General features: G+C 34.8%; 1 protein-coding gene across 3 annotated transcripts in view; it reads right to left on the bottom strand.

Annotated features, from left to right (window-relative positions):
• The window catches only part of MED13 (mediator complex subunit 13), a 90,678-nt gene that overhangs the window by 53,186 nt on the left and 17,106 nt on the right, over nucleotides 1–20,386 (bottom strand). For all 3 annotated transcript variants that reach the window (XR_014019443.1, XM_081272082.1, XM_081272081.1), the window contains exons 4-8: nucleotides 9,952–10,097; nucleotides 9,033–9,230; nucleotides 7,252–7,446; nucleotides 6,484–6,646; nucleotides 5,790–5,900 (exon numbers count right to left, since the gene is read on the bottom strand). Coding sequence is in view for 2 of the 3 variants with exons in the window: in XM_081272082.1 (XP_081128208.1) it covers nucleotides 5,790–5,900; nucleotides 6,484–6,646; nucleotides 7,252–7,446; nucleotides 9,033–9,230; nucleotides 9,952–10,097 (813 nt within the window). In the remaining variant the exon portion in view is untranslated. The remainder of the gene's footprint in view (nucleotides 1–5,789; nucleotides 5,901–6,483; nucleotides 6,647–7,251; nucleotides 7,447–9,032; nucleotides 9,231–9,951; nucleotides 10,098–20,386) is intronic.

Here is a 20,386-nt window from a genome sequence, read left to right on the forward strand (position 1 = left end):
CATTGTACTTGAATCTAATCAAGGTTCTAGATGAGCATTGCCCACAAGAACTTTGTACTATGATGGAAATGTTCTGTATGTGACTCTTGAGCACTTGAAATATAGTTAATGCAACTGAGTAACTTAATTTTTATACTTCTTTAAATATAATTTTTATATTACTTTAAATAGCTACTAGTGGTTACTAACACACCTTGTACTGGGCAGCACAGCTCTAAGAGCTACCTTCAATTTATAGAAATATAAAAGTTAAAGAAGTTAAATGAGAGCGAAAACCAAATTTGGGTCTATAAGGTAAATGATAAATTCAGAACATGGGACATCCTATAGGACAACTGACCTAGTTTCTCTAACCAAGTCAATGCCACATACAGGAGAGACTCAGAATACTTAAATAAGTACTCCTTAAATTTGCATGCTAGTCAAACAAACCACCTATTCTGAGACAAATATTGACAGGGTATTATGACATCAAGGAATTACTGCTCATTTTATTGGGTATAATAACAAAATTATAAAATAACAGGGCCAGAGGTACAGCTCAGTGGTAGAGTACTGGCTTACCACATGCAAGGTCCTGGGTTCAATTCCCAGCACCGTAAAAGGAAAAAATAAATAAATAAATAAACCTCACACAGAAAAGTACTACAGAGTTAAATGGTATCTTAGATTTGTTTGAAAAAACTTCATTAAGAAGCTAGACAAAGGCTGGGATGTAGCTGCTCAGTGGCAAAGTGTCTCCCTTGCATTTGCAAAGCCCTGGGTTTGACTCCCAGTCCCCCACACGCCCGCAAAAAAAAAACAAAAAACAAACAAACAAACAAACAAAAAAAAAACAGCACCAGCAGCAGGTATACAATGAGGCACACCCCTGTAATGCCAACTACTCAGGAGGCCAAGGCAGGAAGATCACTAGATCAAGATTAGACTCAGCAACTTAGTGAGGCCTTGATCAACTTAGTGAGACCCTCTCTCAAAAAATAAAAAGGTCTGGGGATAGGGCTCAGTGGTGAAGGAACCATTGGTTCAATTCCTAGTAACAACAACAACAACAAAAAAAAAAAGTGGGTGTGTATGTATGAATGTTTGCTACATATTAAAGTATAATGGCTGCTCTGAGGAAAAACACTTATTGAGGTACAAGATGAATTAGGTCTTTTTTTCACAGAACACCAATTTTATTTGAAAAACAATGAGTATCCATCCATATCTGACTGATTATTCAGGAAATCTATTTACTAAGTTACAAAAATGAACAAAACAAGTTTGTCATTTTAAGGAAGAAAAACTGATAAATCTGAACGTTAGAGTAAGATACAGAACTTTGGAAAATTTTATCTGCCACAGGGAACTCGACAATTTTCTGATATTTACTTTTCTGGTGAGATCATTAATGACATAAAAGAATAAAATTTTTGTTACCTTATAACAAAATGTTCAGAAGAGCCACATAATTTAATGAATTGATGTTTTCCAAATAACCAATGTAAGAAAAGTCATGCTTAAGTAAAATATCCATTCAGTCATTAGTGGAGTATAAAAATTTCATTAACATGGCTTCAGATTCCACATTATAACTATCATTTAATAAACTATCATTTGCAAATTTTGGTGCAGTATCAAAGGAGAATATCCATAATTATCTGAAAAAGTTATTAAAATATTATCTTCCCTCTTCCAACTGCACAGCTGTGTGGCCTGCATTTTCGTCATATATCTCAACCAAGACAACAAACAAGAGGTCGAATGCAAAAGTAAATATGGGAAAATCCATCTATCTTATAATGCTCAACATTAAAGAGATTTTTTTAAAAACTGTAAAATAATGCCACTTATTTAATTTTTTGTTTTAGAAAATATAGTTAATGTCTATAAAAATATTTTATTCATGTTAATATACACTGGGCTTATTGTTTTTAATAAATTAAGTAGTACTTCAAAATTTCTCTAAAATAAATATAAATAGATATAGCCCATATAAATAAAAGCACTTTTGGTATCACACATTTCTATTTTCTTTTCGATGGACTAGGTATCAGACCCAGAGGTAGGCAAGCAATCTTCCCACTGAGCCATATCTTAGTCCCCACAATAATTTTTGAGAGTGTAAATGAATTCTTAAAACCAAAATTTTGAGGTGTAGTCTACATAGTATTAAGAACACCTCCATTAAGGAAGTGAATTATTTTGTTATGTCACAAATACAAGGGATGTGAAAAATAAACAGCCATATATTTACTTATCCAGCTATAAGAATAGAAACTATATTCATTGAGGCTATATAATAATAATCCATTATCGGTATATACCATTATATGGATCTTCAAAAAAAAATTTTTTTTGTGGGGGGTACTGGGGATTGAACTAAGGGGCACTCAACCACTGAGCCACATCCCTAGACCCATTTTGTATTTCATTTAGAGACAGGGTCTCACTGAGTTGCTTAGCATCTCGCTTTTGCTGAGGCTAGCTTTGAACTCCTCCTACCTCCATCTCCCAAGGTGCTGAGATTACAGGCATGTGCCACTGCACCAGGATAAAATTTTGACAGCACTGTCATAGTCTGATATAGACCTTTACTTAAAAAAAAAAAAAAAAGAAAAAAGAAAAAAAAGTTTTTTTTAAAGACAACAATTCTAAAATCCTAGTATGAATTTCATACTAGAAATCAACCAACTTGGGAAATCTGTTTAATTTAGTGTTAACATCTGAAACTTAATTCCTTTTTTGTCAAGTAACTTGGCTAAGTGTAAATTGTCTTATGAACATTCTATCAGACAAGTCTAATATCAATAAATGTGCACTATTCAAATCTCACTGGTGAATGATGCAACCAAAACAATTTTATGCTTCTCACTTACTATAACAACTTTAAAAACAATTTTGAGATAGTTCTAAGATGAGTGAAAGTATAAGAAAAACCAAAAAATGAGGAAATTTGGTAGAATCTTTTTGAATTCACAACTGTTTAAGCAGTCTTTTGCCCACAATCATCACCTAATCCACCTAATTTATATCCTATCCAGTATTCACCCTTAAATTTAAAAGTTCAAAAAAATCTAACTTAATAGTCACAGCAATAGCCATTTTTAAAAAGCTGATACAGTTAATACATATTTAAAAAGCCTCTGGAAACAACCTATATGTCCATCAAATAAAAAAACTCTTGGGCTGGAGTTTTGGCTCAAGAACACTTGCCTAACATGTGTAAGGCACTGGATTTTTATTCTCAGCACAGCATATAAATAAATAAAATGAAGTCCACTGACAATTAAAACAAAATTTTTTTGATACTTCCATTCAGTGAAATACCAAGAAGATATTTAAACAATGAGGCATATTTACAAGTAACTAACATGTAAAGATGTAAGGAAAAAAAAAATAAGACGTTAAATATCAGAATAAGCTGGGCAAAGTGGCACACACCTGTAATCCCAGTGACTCAGGAGACAGAGGCAAAGGATTACAAACTCGAGGCCAGCCTCAGCAACTTAGCAAGACCCTGTCTCAAAGTAAAAACGGCTGGGGATATAGCTCATTGCCTAAATGCCCCTAGTTTCAATACCCAGCACCAAAAATAAATAAATAAAATCAGAATGTAAGCATGAAAGGAAAATGTAATGCAAAATTACAGAAAAACTTGTAAAAGAATAATATCTAACTGGCAAACAGCCACATATAGATAGGGAAAGGTAGTAGATATGGGGAGAATGGGCAAACTTCGTATGTGTAATTATAATTTTTTAAAAATTTATTTTTGCAAATCATTTGTTATATATTTATGCCATTTTTTAAAAATCAGGTTCTTTAAAATAAATTTTTTATTTAGTTTTTTAGAATTTATTTATTTTAATGTGGTGCTGGGGATCAAACCAGTGCCTCACACATGCTAGGCAAGCGCTCTACCACTGAGCCACAATCCCAGCCCTTAAGAGAACCCAACCTTAGTCACGGTCCAGTCCTACCTTTCACTCAGAGGAAATTTACTATAGAAAACAGGTTACCAAAACAAAAAAAAGAGAGATAACAGTAACTTGAGACTGTGACTTCAGACTAAAAGGCAATAAGATGAATTAGTCTCACCATGTTGCCAAAGCCTGGGATGTGCTATAAACAAAGCAAGAAATGTAGCGTTTGGGACCATGGAGGAAAGGGGCTATTAATAGGATACACGGGAGCTGCTGATGAAGGTGGCTCAAAAAAGTAGTGGCTTCTTCCCTCCTTCCACCCTCTAATCTTCTATTAACCAAAAACCAGAAAGCAAGGGAGCCTAAGAAATTTAATTCCCTGAAATACAAAACAAAGTAGGGAAAGGGTAGGAGCAAACTGGAGGCCAATTAGCATAGTTAGTTAGCAATATTTGTCCTATTTCCTATATTTCACGGCAAAGGAGAATACACACATATGGTTGCTCAAGGCCTCACTCTCATTTAATAATTAAATTAAAAATCAGGCCAGGCACTGTGGCACATGCCTGTAATCCCAGCGGCTTGGGAGGCTGAGGCAAGAACTCACAAGTTCAAAAGCCAGCCTCAGCAACAGTGAGGCGCAACTCACTGAGACCCTGTCTAAAAATAAAATACAAAATAGGGCTGGAGATGTGGCTCAGTGGTCGAGTGACCCTGAGTTCAATCCCCAATACCCCCCCAAAAAAGAAAGAGCAGGTGCAGTTGTTAACTACTTTAAACTGTAAAACAGCTAACATATCCATACTTTTTTAGTTGTAGATGGACACAATATTTATTTTTATGTGGTGATGAGGACTGAATCCAGTGCCTCACACATGCAAAGCAAGCACTCTACCACTGGGCTACAATCTAGCCCTATATCCATATTTTTATTCCAATCTATCAACAAGAGGTAAGCTTTCAACAATATTGCCAGATATTAAAACATTACCATCCTTTAATCCAAAGAATCTAAGTAAGAATATTCAATATATACAGAAATACACCGCAATGAGTCCGTCATTATACTCAAGTAGCTAAGGTAAGAAAAACCTTGGCCCTAACTTGCAGGCATTCCATTCTGTTGGCTCATTTCCATGGGGAAAAAGGGTAGCCATCTATTCAGTTACAAGTCCTGATTAGGGATGTCAAAGCCATTATTGTTTACTTGACTGTAAAAGTATGATTTACCTTTGATATGCAGAATAAAATAATAAACTTGGCAATGTAGTTTCAAAGCCTCTAATAAACCTCATCAAAAGTCCCCAATAAATAAAAGGCCTAAAGAATTCATTCTGCTACCAATTTTTCAACAATACAGTCGATTAGAAAGTCTGTATTTGGATAATAATATAGCTTTAGTCCCTTGCCAAAGCACATTTTCTGAATTTTATCCCAACAACTCACTTGCAGCTGCCCAAAGAAAAGAACCCGCTGCACAAAATTCAACAATGTATTTACCATAAAAAAAGAAAAATGACAGTGGAGATTTTTACTAAGTATTCACATATCATCTCTTTTATAAGAACCCTTGGGAGAAATTTCTCAGGCACAGTACTATTGAGGAACAGTTTTCTCAAGAGACATGCATCTTTTATTTTTCAGATGCTGTATATACCATAATCTAATAAAATCTCTTTTATTTGGCTGCTAGGAAAAACTTCCACAATCTACCTCTGGTATCTGGAAAATACATACATCTATAATCAGCTTCAAATGATTAAATTTTCTTCAGAGAAAGAAAATTTAAACACAGTGTTTACATAAACATATCCCAAACAAAGTGAATAAGAAACAACATACATATACACACAACCATCAATCAACTAAAAAATAATCTACCTCAAACAACTGCAATTTGTTCTTTGTGTGGCTTCAACAAAGTCCCAGCATGCCACTTTATCAGGAGTTTCTTCTTCACATAGACCACCTGATGAAGCAGAATACTTCCTCCTAAAATTTGAAATTACAAAATTTCTTAACATTCATAAAATTTTCTAATTTAAATTTAGCATTAAAAATAATTTTAAAAAACAAATTTCTGGGGCTGGGGATGTGGCTCAAGTGGTAGCGCGCTCGCCTGGCATGCGTGCGGCCCGGGTTCGATCCTCAGCACCATATACCAACAAAGATGTTGTGTCCGCCAAGAACTAAAAAATAAATATTAAAAATTCTCTCTCTCTCTCTCTCTCTCTCTCTCACTCTCTCTTTAAAAAAAAAAAAACAAATTTCTGAACTAAAGTCATATAAATGACTGTTTAACTCTTAATTATAAGTAATTACCCAACATGAGATTTTTTTTTAACTTGAAAATGAAAATACATGGCTGGGAACAGTGGCACATGCCTATAATCCCCAGCCACTCAGGAAGCTGAGGCGAGAGGATCACAAGTTTGAGGCCAGCCTCAGCAACTTTGCAAGACCCTGTCTCAAATTAAAAAATAAAAAGGTGTGGGGACATAGTTCAGTAGTAGAACACCTCTGTGTTCATTACCCAGTATCGCTAATGAAAAATAAGAAAAACTAAAATACATACTTGTTCTGTGCTCTGTTCATATTACATTCTTGCCAAACTCTATCCACCACATGATTTGCTAACTTTCTGGGTATTTTCCCACCATGGTGGCTAGTACTATCAGAGTTGAAGCCATCAGACACTGAAGAAAATTTGACCCACTTCTGGGCAGACTGAGGATCAACTGCAAATAAACAACAACAAAAAAATAAGCTGTAGGAGAATAAAATAGATTTAAATTAACATTATTGAGGGTTATATTAATTTATGATACAACTTACTCAAGCTGTCTGGTAAACCTGTTCATATTTGAAACAAAAAAGAATATTAAATACTGATAGCAAAAAAATGTCAACAGGGGATGTAAATTGAATTATAGTATGTCAATTTGTTTTCCTAACTTAGAGGATCAAATAAAAATTATAGAGGCCAGGAGTATAGTTCAGTAGTAGAACACCTGCCTAACATATGTGAGGCCCTGGGTTCTTTTCCAGCACCACAAATAAGTCAATAAATTGTCTTAATTTTGGGAAATACACTAAGTATGTAGGAATGATGGGACATCATGTATGCAACTTGTTTTCAAATGGTTCAGAAAAGACTAGTGATAATGAATGTACACACAGAGGGAATAATAAAGCAAAGGTTAAATTTGGGAATCTAGAAGAGGGCGTTCTCGGTAACTTTTCAGTAAGTTTTAAATTATTCCAAAGTATATATATATTTTTTCCTTTCTTATGTATTCAATAGGTTTATCACCAGACTTGATGAAACAGACTAGTATAATACCTGTTTGGACTTCCTCAGGAGAAGTAGGTGGTGTAAGAGTAACTGAAGACATAGCAGGATCTCTTGTGGAAGCAGGCACTTGGTGGACACCCAAGCAAGAAGCTGAACAGTGAGAGGATGCCACAGAACTAGGCGTAGGAATGTCTGACTGGGGGACTAGAACAAAGCATGCTGGGTAGATCATTCGAACACCAGCTGAAAGGGGAAAAAAATGAACAGGAAAATTGATGACTATTGTGACTGCAGTGGAATTAGTCTCAATTCAAGAGCATATAATAGAAAAGCAGGCATACTATGACCATGTTTGCACAGAAAAGGTTTTTATCAAAATACACTCTTTTGGCAGAAGCTATATTTTGTTTTTTAAAGAAAAGTCTTTTTGCATACTTGACCAACTAAACCATATAATTTTTTTAAATTATTACTAGAATTATGAACTATATTCTATTTCTAATCAACAGGTCTACTTTAATTTTTTCCAGTGCTAGAGACTGAAGCCAGGGCCTCACCCAAGCCAAATACTACCATTAGGTCACATTCCCAGTCCTATATAGCTCTGTTTTAAAAGCCTAATAAATGTCTGTGTTTTGTTTCTGTTTTTGTCAGAAATGTTCTGGTAGTAATGTTTTTACTAAAACTGAATACTGCTAATGTTTCTAATTAAAAAAAAAAAATCAATGCAGCAATCTTTATATATAACATTTAGATTCCACTAAATACTGTATTATAGTCTAATCCCAATTAATCTGCTCAATTACACATTCCCCATGCTTTCCATGTCTCCTAAGGTACAGTACATATATGTCTTCACCCCACTGTGGGGCTTGGCTATGTGTCTTATTCTAAAATATATGCTATATCCTAATAGGAGTGTTAAATGTGCTTCCAGGGTCAGTAGCAGCCTCTTTTACTTCTGTCTTCTCCTAGTAGATTAGCATTCCCTAGTGTAAAGGTTACCTTGGTAACCTTGGTCCTTGAATGAGAAAACATACAGAACAGAGCCAATGTGAAAACAGCTGACCTAGGCAGAGTATACTAAAGCCACAAGTTCTTTAGAAACATTTTCTGCTATTGGAGATGAGAGTTTTATTAAATGTTCAAGCACTGTATAACACAAGTTTTCACTTTCCAGCCTCCAAATATTGATTTGTTCACAATTATTCTGTCCCATCTTTAGCATGCTTCCCTTCAGAATATATTTCCCTATCTCAATGACTTTTGCATGGACAAGTAACTAATTTTTGTTTTGTTGGACACTGGAGGTTGAACCCAGGGGAACTTTTACCACTGAGCCACATCCTCAGCCCTTTTTATTTTGAGACAGGGTCTCACCAAGTTGCTGAGGCTAGCCTAGAACTTGTGATCCTCCTCCATCAGCCTCCCAAGTCACTGGGATTACAGGCATGCACCACCATGCCCAGCTATGTAACTAGTTTTGTCCAATGATAAGTGAACAGATGTAATATACACCATATTCCAGCAGAAGCTTTAGCTATACTTATATGGTTAGGTTTGGTTCCTAATGTTTTGATTGTTCTTTTAAGATTAGTGTGTCCCAGATATTGGGACTCCTTTAACCTACGTTACAGAATGAGAAGATATGTGGTGCCAAACCATGGCCAAGTATCAGGCCTTCTGTAATCCAAATAGGAAGTAGGCAACACACAGATGCTTGGTGCTGAAAGCCACTGAGGTATTAAAATTGTTTATTACTCAGTAAAATCTAACTAATACAGACAGCCACATGATTTCCCCTTCAGATTAATACTCAGAATCCATACCAACAAGAACTTCTACTGCAGCTAAAGAATCATCTTCCCAATCCATATCTTCGTGTTTTTCTTCAGACATCTCCTTCAAGGAACATGAAATAGGATAGAACTGTTTCCATTCACCAATCAATTTTTTTGTAGCTGAATCAGACATCTTGAATGCCTGTCCTGTGAGAGTGCCATTTAGTCCAAATGGGCTTAAGATAACTAGAAACCCAGAGCAGACATCAAGTAAGTAACTAAAGACTATTACACCAAATAAGATCATGTTGAATAGTGTGACAAGTAATTATGCAATTCTAAAAACTATTAAAAATATGTCTACCCCCAACTCAGAAATACAAAGAATTCCATCAGGAATTGAGGTATCTGTAATATTCTTCAATTTCTCTTGACTAAAAAAGCAATTTGAGGAAAACGATGTGAATATACAACTCTAAGTACTTACAATGGACTGCAACATAAATTTAACCAAACATTAGATTTTAAGATCAAATTAACACATTTCTAGTCCTTAAAACAAACCAGCAATCTCTTAAAACATTTTTCCTACTGGAGTTTAATGTTTTTATGGTATAGATGATATTGAAAGTTCCTGTGTAACAATGTTAAACATGGCTTACTTATATGACCTGACACACAGGATAATCTTGAAAAATTAACAGGTAATGCTATTTAACAGAACACATTAAAACCTTAATATTTGTTTTCATGGATTTTAAAAAATAATTCTTACATTAATAAACATACTTTGTTGACTTAATACTCTAATGAGAGAAAAGAAAGAAAGCTACATCAAAATCATCACTAGGCTAAAGATCAGGGGCAAAATTCCACCAAGCCCAATATGCAAAATTAGCAACTTCAATAAGAATATTCTTGAAATAACAATAAAAGATCAAATTCCTAAGCCAATAAAATAATCTACCTTGAAACGAGCTATTAGATTGCTGAGCAAGGGTGATGTGCTCTTCACTGAGAAGATATACAGGTTGGTGTTGGTTAATTTCCACACTGGTACAAACATTGCTTTCTCCATGCAAGAAAAAGGTGAAAGAGCAGGACAAATGTTCACTAATAAAGAAGAAAAAGTTGTATTTTAGTGATGATTAACAGCAAAAAATAAATAAATAAATAAATAAATAAATAATACGTAAAAAAATAACTAGCTTTTCTTTATTAAGAAGTTATAACACAAAAAACGCATACTTTCTTTAACCCAGGAATGCTTCATCTGAAGGAAAAAAGTCATAGACACAAGCAAATATTTAGTTGTAAGAAAGGTGGTTCACAGCACTATTTATGATTTTTTTTTTAGAAAGCTGCAAAATAGATGAACCAGTTAAACAAGTTAGGTATACCCACATGTGTGTGTGTGTGTGTGTGTATATATTATTATATAACCACAAAAATGTTGGGAGAGAGGGTTTAATAGAAAGTAGACGACTATCAAAATAGCATGGTCTTAATTATTTAGAAGAAATAAGAATTTTCCTTTATTAAAGAAGAATAGCAAAAAAATTAAAGGCCACAATTTTTATTTTGTTCATTTTCACCCTCTCTGTAAGAAATACAAATATATAAACAGGCCATGGTAGAGCTTGTCTGTAATCTCAGCACTTGGGAGGCTCAGGCAACAGATGACTTGGGCCCATGAGTTCAACATCAGCCTGGACAACACAGTAAGACCCCATCTAAAAATATACCTATTAATACAAATATGTTTTCTTGTTTTATTATTTCTGAAATTGAGACATATCCAATTAATCATTTAATGAAATAATCTTTCAACCAATCAACCAATGAAATGATTTGAAAGCAATCCTAGAATCAAGGACAGATGTAAAATACTCTATGAGGTGTGTCTGGGTATTCAGATTGGAAAATAAAAATGCCTTAGGACAGAAGATGTATCCTTAAGACAGATTTAGACAGTGGCAAAGAAAGGAATGAGATTATACACTAAGAATCTACTTTTCTTATTTTTTCTCCACACATTTTAAGAAGTCCTTTAAAATATGATCATTAATCAAATCATAACCTGTTAAACATGAATAAACCCTCTTGAATTTTTTCCAGACACGGCAGAGCAAAATGAATTGGAATAATAGAACTAAGTATTTCATTTTTAAAAAAATTTTTAGTTGCCAATGAACCTTTATTTTATTTATTTATATGTGGTGCTGAGAATCTAACCCAGTGCCTCACTCATGCTAGTCAAGGGCTCTACCACGGAGCCACAACCCCAGCTCCCAAGTATTTATTTTTATTTATATTAGGGAGTCAACAAATAATGTCTAAAGTTGATAGAACAAGAAATTGAAATCAATCATTCAAGTTATGAAAGTAATTTAGAGAAGCTGGTTTGAAGGTATTATTTATCTCAACTGAATATTCATAGACACAAACTGAACTTATCTCTGGAATTATGGTAGTAACCACCAGAAGCACTAAACAAAAAGTTTATAAACAAAGTAACCTAGTTATTTCTGGGAATGGGAATGGAGTATTAGAGCAGGATTTTTTTTTTTTTTAATCACACCATTCAGTGCTACTTGAATTAAAATTACTTTTAAAAGTTTTAAAATACTGAATTCTACACATTATTCAGTAGTTAATATCTCTTTTGGCTCTAATAGTTTTTAGTATTAAACACTGCAGAACTAACTAAATTTTTACAGAAAAATTGCAAAGATACTACAGAGATCCATATCCCTTCACCCAGTTTTCATTAACCATGCTACATCTGTCAAACAATAAACTTACATTGATATGTCACTATCAGTTGAACTCTAGTCTTTTATTTAAATTTTCCACTTAGGCTTTTTTTCCATCTCAGGATCCAATCCTGAGATTTGACACTACATTGCAGATACCATATTGCATTTGACGAATAATTTTGTTTTTTGTTTCTTTGGTTTTGTTGTGGTTCTAGGGATTGAATCTGGGGCACTCTACCACTGACCTACATCTCCAGCCCTTTCATTTTTTGAGACAGGCTTCTCTAAATGCCCAGGCTGAGCCTGAACTTACAATTCTGCCTCATTTTCTCAAACAGCATGCTCCACTTCACTCAAGATACCAGTATTTCTTTATTTTTTCATTTTGTTTTTTGTTTCCGGGGATTGAACTCAGGGGCACTCAACTACTGAGCCACATCCCAGCCCTACTTTGTATTTTATTTAGAGACAGGGTCTCACTGAGTTGCTTAGTGCCTCGCTGTTGCTGAGGCTAGTTTGAACTCAGGATCTTCTTGTCTCAGTCTCCCAAGGTGCTAGGATTACAGGCGTGGGCCACCTCAACATTCCTAGGGGGAATAATTATTCTGATATACTACAGCACCTTATATCAACATACCTCCGATATCCATTACTTCTCTGACCTCATTTCTCACTAGACTTCCTCTGAAGCTACCATCTCCCTGCTGTTCCTTAAATACAGCAAGCCTCGCCAAGCATGGTGGCACACACCTGTAAACTCAAGAGACTTGGAAGTATGAGGCAAGAGGATCACAAATGCAAGTCCCAGTAACTTAGTGAGGCCATAAACAATTTGGCCAGACCCAGTCTCAAAATAAAAAATTTAAAAAGAGGCTAGGGATGTAGCTCAGCAGGAAAGCACTGCTGGGTTCAATCCTTCATACCTCCCCCCCAAAAAAACCTAAAAAAACCAAGGAGGACCTTATTCCCTACTTTTCAGCCTTACCTAAATTTACCTTCTTCAGGTATTTATTCAAAAGATTTTGTCTACACAAGCATTTCACTGATGACTCGTATGCTTCTTGGTGGTTTTTTTGTTTTTGTTTTTTTGGGGGGGGGTACCAGAGATTAAACTGAACTGAGGGGTACTTAACCCCTGAACCACATCCACAGCCCTTTTTATATTTTGAGACTGGGCCTCAGTAAATTGCTGAGGCTGACCTCAAACCTGCAATCCTCCTGCCTCAGCCTCTGGGAGTTCCTGGTATTACAGGGTTGTGCCACCACACCCCAGCCACTTTTCTGCTCTTGAGTGTCCTCTTTTTTGATACAATTCTGTAATTAAAACTGAGAGGGCTGGGGTTGTGGCTCAGTGGTAGCACATGTGAGGCCCTGGGTTCGATCCTCAGCACCACATATAAATAAATAAAATAAAGGTATTGTATCCAACTACAACTAAAATATAAATATTCTTAGAAAAAAATAGTTAGAGATATAAATACATAATAATTTCTAAATAATATTTTAATCTTAGCAAACTACTGATGTTTAATCTCTGAGAGCAACATGCCCATCAAGCTCTTTATATGTATGGACAAAAATAGAAACCAATTTTCAAAGCATTTTCTCTCGACTATTAAAAAAAAAAAGGATGAGGGGTGGGGATGTAGCTCAAGGGGTATCGCGCTCGCCTGGCATGCTCGGGGCGCAGGTTCGATCCTCAATACCACATAAAAATTAAAAAAAAAAAAAAAAGGATATTGTGTCCACCTAAAACTAAAAACTGAATATTAAAAATTTTTTTTTTAAAAAGGGATGAGGCTACATAACAGAATGCTAAAAAGTTAAAGAATAAATAAAAAATAATCTTCAACTGGTTAGAGCAACTATGCATTTTTCTTTTCTTTTTTTTAATTTATTTTTTAGTTTTAGGTGGACACAATATCTTTATTTAATTTTATGTGGTGCTGAGGATCGAACCCAGTGCCCCATGCGTGCTAGGCAAGCACTCTACCACTGAGCCACAACCCCAGGCCCATGCATTTTTTCAATATGAAAAGCAATTACAGATTTTAGATTTTAGAACACTTAAATATGTCTTAGTAGAGGGGTCAAATCTTTTCAGAATAGAAAGGAGAAAAACTAACAATGAGATGCCAAAGAAGACATTTATTAAGAAAAAGACTCAAGCAAGAATAAACTATTATACAGAGAAATCATAATTTGATTACTATTAGGGATCAAGTAAACATACTATAGAAACAATTATGAAAACTGTGTGCTTACTTAGTAACTGGAGACCAAATTTCAAAATGTGGGCTGTAAATACTCGAAAGAATATTTGCAAATATAAGCAATAACCTCAATAGTTCCTTAGCATTAAAAGACAAAAGGGGCTAGAAGACTTAATTTTGTATCTTCACATCTACTGCTCCTTTAATCAGAAGTGTAGTTCTTAAAAATACTGTTTTCAATTCAGGCACAGTAGCATACACCTATAATAAAACTACTCTGGAGGATTACAAGTTCAATGCAGCTTAGTAGTTGAGTGTTTGCTGAGCGTGTGGGAGGTTTCTGAGTTCAATCCCACTGCCCGCTTTCCCCCCAAAAAAGTGCTTTCGTTTCACAGAAGAAATTTTTATTTATTTATTTTTGGTTCTGGGGTTTGAAAAGTCACTTTATCACTGAGTACATCCCCAGCCCTTTTAATTTTTTATTTTCAGACATGGTCTCCCTAAGTTGTTTAGGGTCTTGCCAAATTTCCGAGGCTGGCCTCAAACTTTCAATCCCACTCCGTCAGACTACCAAGTTGCTGGGACGTAGAAGAAATTTTAAATAAGAAAATGGATAGGAATCAAAATGGATTTTTCTTATGACAATAAAACTAAATATGTGCCAGGCATGTGGCGCACACCTACAATACCAGCAGCTTGGGAGGCTGAGGCAGGAGAATGGTGAGTTCAAAGCTAGCCTCAGCAATAGGAAGGTGCTAAGAAACTCAGTGAGCCCTGTCCCAAAATAAAATATTAAACAGGGCTGCGGATGTGGCTCAGCAGTTGATTGCTCCCGAGTTCAATCCCCAGTACCAAAAAAAAAAAAAAAAAAAAGTAAATATGCTAAAAATTAGTTTCCTAAGTAGAACAATGCAATATGAAAAATGTTTTAAAGAAATACATTAACTACTCGTAAATGTTATTTAGGAAAACAAAATTACAAAATTATGAAGATCATCTTTTAACTTTCCCAACAGTCTTTCTAGATGCCCAATGAGCACTTGATTCACTTTTTAAACTAGAAAAGAAAATTTGACTGTCTGATATAAATTTGACTCCCAGGATCTTTCTAAAGAGACTACCTCAGCCTCCTGAGATGCTGGGTTACAGGTGTTCGCCAGAGCGACAGGCCATTTTGTATTCCTTTTTTTTTTTTTTTTTAGTTGTAGTTGAACAACACCTTTATTTCACTTGTTTATTTTTTTTTTTGTATATGGTGCTTAGGATCAAACCCAGGGTCTCCCACGTTCGAGGCTAGCGCTCTACAGCTGAGCCACAACCCCAGCCCCCCATTTTGTATTTTTATACACAAAATGTTACCACTGCTCTCCACTCCCACTCTATCTACAATAGCTCTCAATTCCTACAGTCTGATCAAAGAAAAAATCACCACCTATGATACTAGCAAATGATCCAACATAGCCTTATCTTCTTGTAATTTAATGGTTTAAAGTAACCCATGTTTATACATGATATTGGAGAAAAAAATATTCTATAAATGGGATAATAATTTCTAACATTCTTATATTAAGGCAATACTCTAGTCAGAATGTTATCAAAGAATTTTAGGTTGATACTGACATAATAAATTCAGAATGGCTTTTCTTTCAGGGAGAAATATTATCATTTATAACATCATTGAGCCATGGTCTTTAGTACTTAAAGAGTAAAATTAAAACAAGTAGTGGGACATGGTGATGCACACCTGTAATCCCAGAAGCATGAGAGGCTCAGGCAGGAAGATGATAAATTCAAGGCCAGCCTCAGCAATTTAGTGAGATCCTGTCTTAAAATAAAAACTAAAAAGAACTGGGGATGTAGTACAAAGGTAGAGGATCCTTGGGTCCCCAATACAAAAAAAAAAGAAAACTCAAATACATGATAAATATACCACCATGAATACAGTTTTTACATATCATATACTAATTAAAATAATAAAATTAGAGGAAGTAGTTAAGTAAAACAAGCAAGTGCATCAAGGGGAAAGGGAAAGTACAGGGAATGAGAATGGTCAAATTATGTGCATGTAAAAATATTAATTTCCATTGTTTTTAAGAAATATTTTTTTAGTTTTAGGTGGACACAATATCTTTATTTTACATTTATGTGGTGCTGAGGATCAAACCTTGTGCCTTGTGCATGCTAAGCGAGCGCCCTAGCACTGAGCCACAACCCCAGCCCCCTAATTTCCACTGTTACATATAATTATAATGCATCAATTTTAAAAAACAACAAAAAATACATGTAACTACAATAACAAACTAAGGTACTCGGTTAACTACCATAAAAGATTGTAGAAGGGCTGGGGATGTGGCTCAAGCGGTAGCGCGCTCGCCTGGCATGCGTGCGGCCCGGGTTCGATCCTCAGCACCACATACAAAGATGTTGTGTCCGCCAAAAACTGAAAAATAAATATTAATTCTCTCTCTCTCTCTCTCTCTCTCTGCCTCTCTTTAAAAAAAAAAAAAAAAAAAGATTGTAGAAAATACTACTCTTTTCCAGGAGCTAACACTATAATATATGAAACAAAAATGCACAAATGAGACAGAATTTTATAAATGAGATCTGAACACAAATTATATATTGATATTGACTTATACCAGATCAATATATATTATTCTATGTTCTTATCCTTACATAACTCATTCACTCTATCTAGCATCTACCTTTCCTTCTTTCTAAATCTCTCAATATACTGCTATGTACAATATACTAATTTGGTCCTGTTTTCAAAACGTCAAATATTTTAAAAATAAAAAAATTTTTTCATTAAATAAGAAAATGTTGACTTAAAACCCTAGTTATCCAACTAAAAAATAGAGAAAAGACTTAGACATTTCTCCAAAAATGATGTTCAAATGGCCAGTAAAAAAAATCATTCTTAGCTACACATTAAGAAAATACAAATCAAAAATACATTAAGATACCACTTCACTCCTATAAAGATGGCTATTACTTTTTTAAAAACAGAAAAATAACAAGTGGTGAGAATGTATAGAAATTGAAATTCTTTACAACTCTGATGGGAATGTAAAATACTGAAGCCACCATGGAAAATAGTATGGCAATTTCTCAAATAATTAAACTTAGGATTACTGTATCTAGAATTTTTCACTTTTGAGAGTGTACCCAAAGAAATGAAAACTACAACTTGAAGAGATACCTGTACACCAATGTTTATAGCAGCATTATTCACAATAGCCAAATGCTGAAACCAACTCAAATGTCCAATGACAAATGGATAGATTAGCAAAATGTGGTAAATAACATAGAATGGAATATTATTTAGCCTTTAAAAAAATAGAGTCAAATGTTACAACATGGAAGAATCTTGAAAATATTATGCAAACTGAAATGACATAAAAGAGCAAATACTACATGGTTCCATTTATATTAGGTGTCTGGAATATTCAGATTCACAGAGAATTTATTATTTTATGGGCATATTTTCAGTTTGGGAAGATGAAAAAGTTCTGGAAATAGACAGTAGTGGGATGGTTGCACAATAATATTAATCTACTTAATGCCAGGAAGCTACACACTAAAAAATTATGAAAACTGAAAATTTTTACATTACTTCTTTTTTGGGGGACTGGGGACTGAACCAAAGGTGCTTTACCACTGAGCTACATTCCAAGTCGTTTTTCAATTTTTTGAGACAGAGTCTCACTAAATTGCTGAGGCTGGCCTCAAACTTGTGATCCTTCTGCCAGTCACCTCCTGGTGACTCAAGAGGCACCAGCATTATAGGTATGAGCCACCACACCTAGCTATTACATATATTTTATCACAAATATTACATGAGTTCATTTCCAAATGTTATCTTAAACATTAGAATCTTTTAAAATTCCAAAATATGAGCCTATCATAGTGACACACACTTGTAATCCCAGTTACCCAGGAAGATAAGGCAGAAGGTCTCTCTGAGCAACTCAGCAAGACTCTCTCAAATTTTTAATTAAAAGGCTGGGGATGTATGTCAGAGGTAAAACACTTGACTAGTATAGTATCAGAGCTCTGAGGTCAATCCCCAATACGGTGGGGAGGGGAGAATCCAAATCCTAGGTCACAGACCCAAGTTAAGACACCAGTAGCAGTACTTTTCTGAAGCTCTCCAGGTGGTTTTCATATCCAGACAAGTTTAGAAATCATTGTATTAGTCTATATTTCTGCAGCCTTCAGCTGTTTTAAAATATTATTATTTTACTATTTCTTACCATTTTAAAGATGTAAGTATTTGAAATATAATAGGCTACAGAGTATACAATCGATCGCATATTTTTCATGCCCTACAATCCAGCTACAATACTTAACAGCTGTATGACTTTGGAAAAATTACTTAACTTCTCTACGCTTCAGGCTTATTACTCATAAAAATGGAGTAATGACAGACTGTAAGAATTTCATTAAAACAAATAAACCCTAATTGTGAATAATATCTAGCCAGTTCTGATTAGGTAAGTTCCTTACTCTCTTTTTCCCTGCAGAAAAAAATTTCTATTATTCACTTCTCAAAGGAACAACTGAAAAAGATTTGTATGTATCAACATAGCTAAAAACTACAGTAAGAAAAGCTCAAGGGGAGGGAAAAAAATGAGAATTTTTTCTTAGCACTTAATTTTTCTCATAAACATTCGTGGAAAGCATTAACACGTTAAAATCTGATCGTGCAAATCCAAATGATTTAACAGAGAAATGCACAAGTATTATGGCTGTACTTCAGAAATGTGATACATGATTATCTGTTGACAGCCATTAAGGACAAACCAATACAGACAAACACAGGGGAGGGGCAGACAAAAGATGTGTCAAGCCTAAAGGAACTACACCTAACTCAGTAAATGGTGGGTATCCTGACATAGGTATGGCATTCTCCTGCCTTTAAGAACTCTTACACTATCACAATTTAGTAGACAATTCCAGGAAGGTTTACAGATCATCAGGCATTAGATATCTTTCGTCAATAAACATTACCAAGTTCAGTCAAGCTTGAAGCCCTAGAATCATGTTGTTAATAGCCAATATATCCATTTAACTACTGATGACTTAAAATGTGGCCAGTCCAAACTGACTGAGATCCACTCAAGATAAAATACATGCTAGGAATTCAAAAACTCATTACAAAAAAACCCAACTATTTCATTAGTATCTTCTGTAGATTTAATTACATGCTGAAATATTATTTTAGATATACTATATTAAAAAATTGTTAAAATTAATTTCACCTGAATTTTGATTGTTTATTTTTGTTTTACTTTTAACCATCTAGCAGAAATTTTAAAATTACTTATGTGGCTTACTTTGTATTTTTATTGAACAGTGCTACTCTGAAAGACAACAAAGGAAATAAGTCCTTAAAAAATATAATCGCAGTAGCTCTCAGCTTCTCTATAAGTTCAGGTTTTCAGAGAAAACCAATCAAAGGACACAGTAAAGCTATTAATAGCTACTACTTTTGTAGCACAAATTTACATCTCATGGCACTTTTTTCCTCCCCTGGCAGTACTGGGGACTGAAGCCAGGGGTGCTCTATCACTGACAGCCGAAGCCCTTTGTATTTTTATCTTGAGACAGGGTCTTGCTAAGTTAGTGAGGATCTCAGTAAGCTGCTGAGCTGGCTTTGAATTTATAATCCTCTTGCCTCAGCCTCCCAATTTGGGATTAAAGGAGTATGCCACTGTGCCAGGGTTTTATTTTTAATCAATTTTGGAGATCAGGAGATAATGTAAAAGCCTAGTGGGGCAGAAGATAAATACACCTTTATGGGTGAAACTTAAAGCATATTCTTTCATCTGCTGTCTTTAAAACAAAAAACAAAAACACTTGGTTGCTCCTGCTCAGAACGACCTGTTCTCAGTCTTGAATGTACTCTTGCTTCCTATTTAATAAAATCTGCTTGCTGTCACAAAAAATAAACAAGTAAAACCGTGACCAACTTCTTTAATGAAGCACCAAATATGTTAATTATAAATTTAAGGGAAGTTTCTGAACTTCCTCCAATGACAGAAATGTCATACAATACTCAATACAAAAGCCACTAGTCATATAACAAGCACTTGAAAGGCAGTTTGCAAAACTGAAGTTTTTTTGTTTTTCGTTTTTTTCCCCTCAGATACTGGGGGAAAAAGACCCAGGGTCTTGTGCATGTTAAGCAAGCACCATACCACTGAGCTATATCCCTAGCCCTAATTTCAATAAATTGAATTTAAATTGACACAAGTGGCTAGTGGACATATTAGACAGCACAGGTCTAAGACATCTTTTTTTGCAGTACTGAGGACTGAACCCAGGGCCTTGAGCCTGCTAGGTAAGTACTACACTACTGAGTTACATTCCCAGCCCTAATTTCAATTAACTGAATTTAAAGAGTCACAAGTGGCTAGGGACTACC

The sequence above is a fragment of the Spermophilus citellus genome (genome assembly GCF_964194105.1).
Source record: "Spermophilus citellus genome assembly, chromosome: 17".
Taxonomy (NCBI): domain Eukaryota; kingdom Metazoa; phylum Chordata; class Mammalia; order Rodentia; family Sciuridae; genus Spermophilus; species Spermophilus citellus.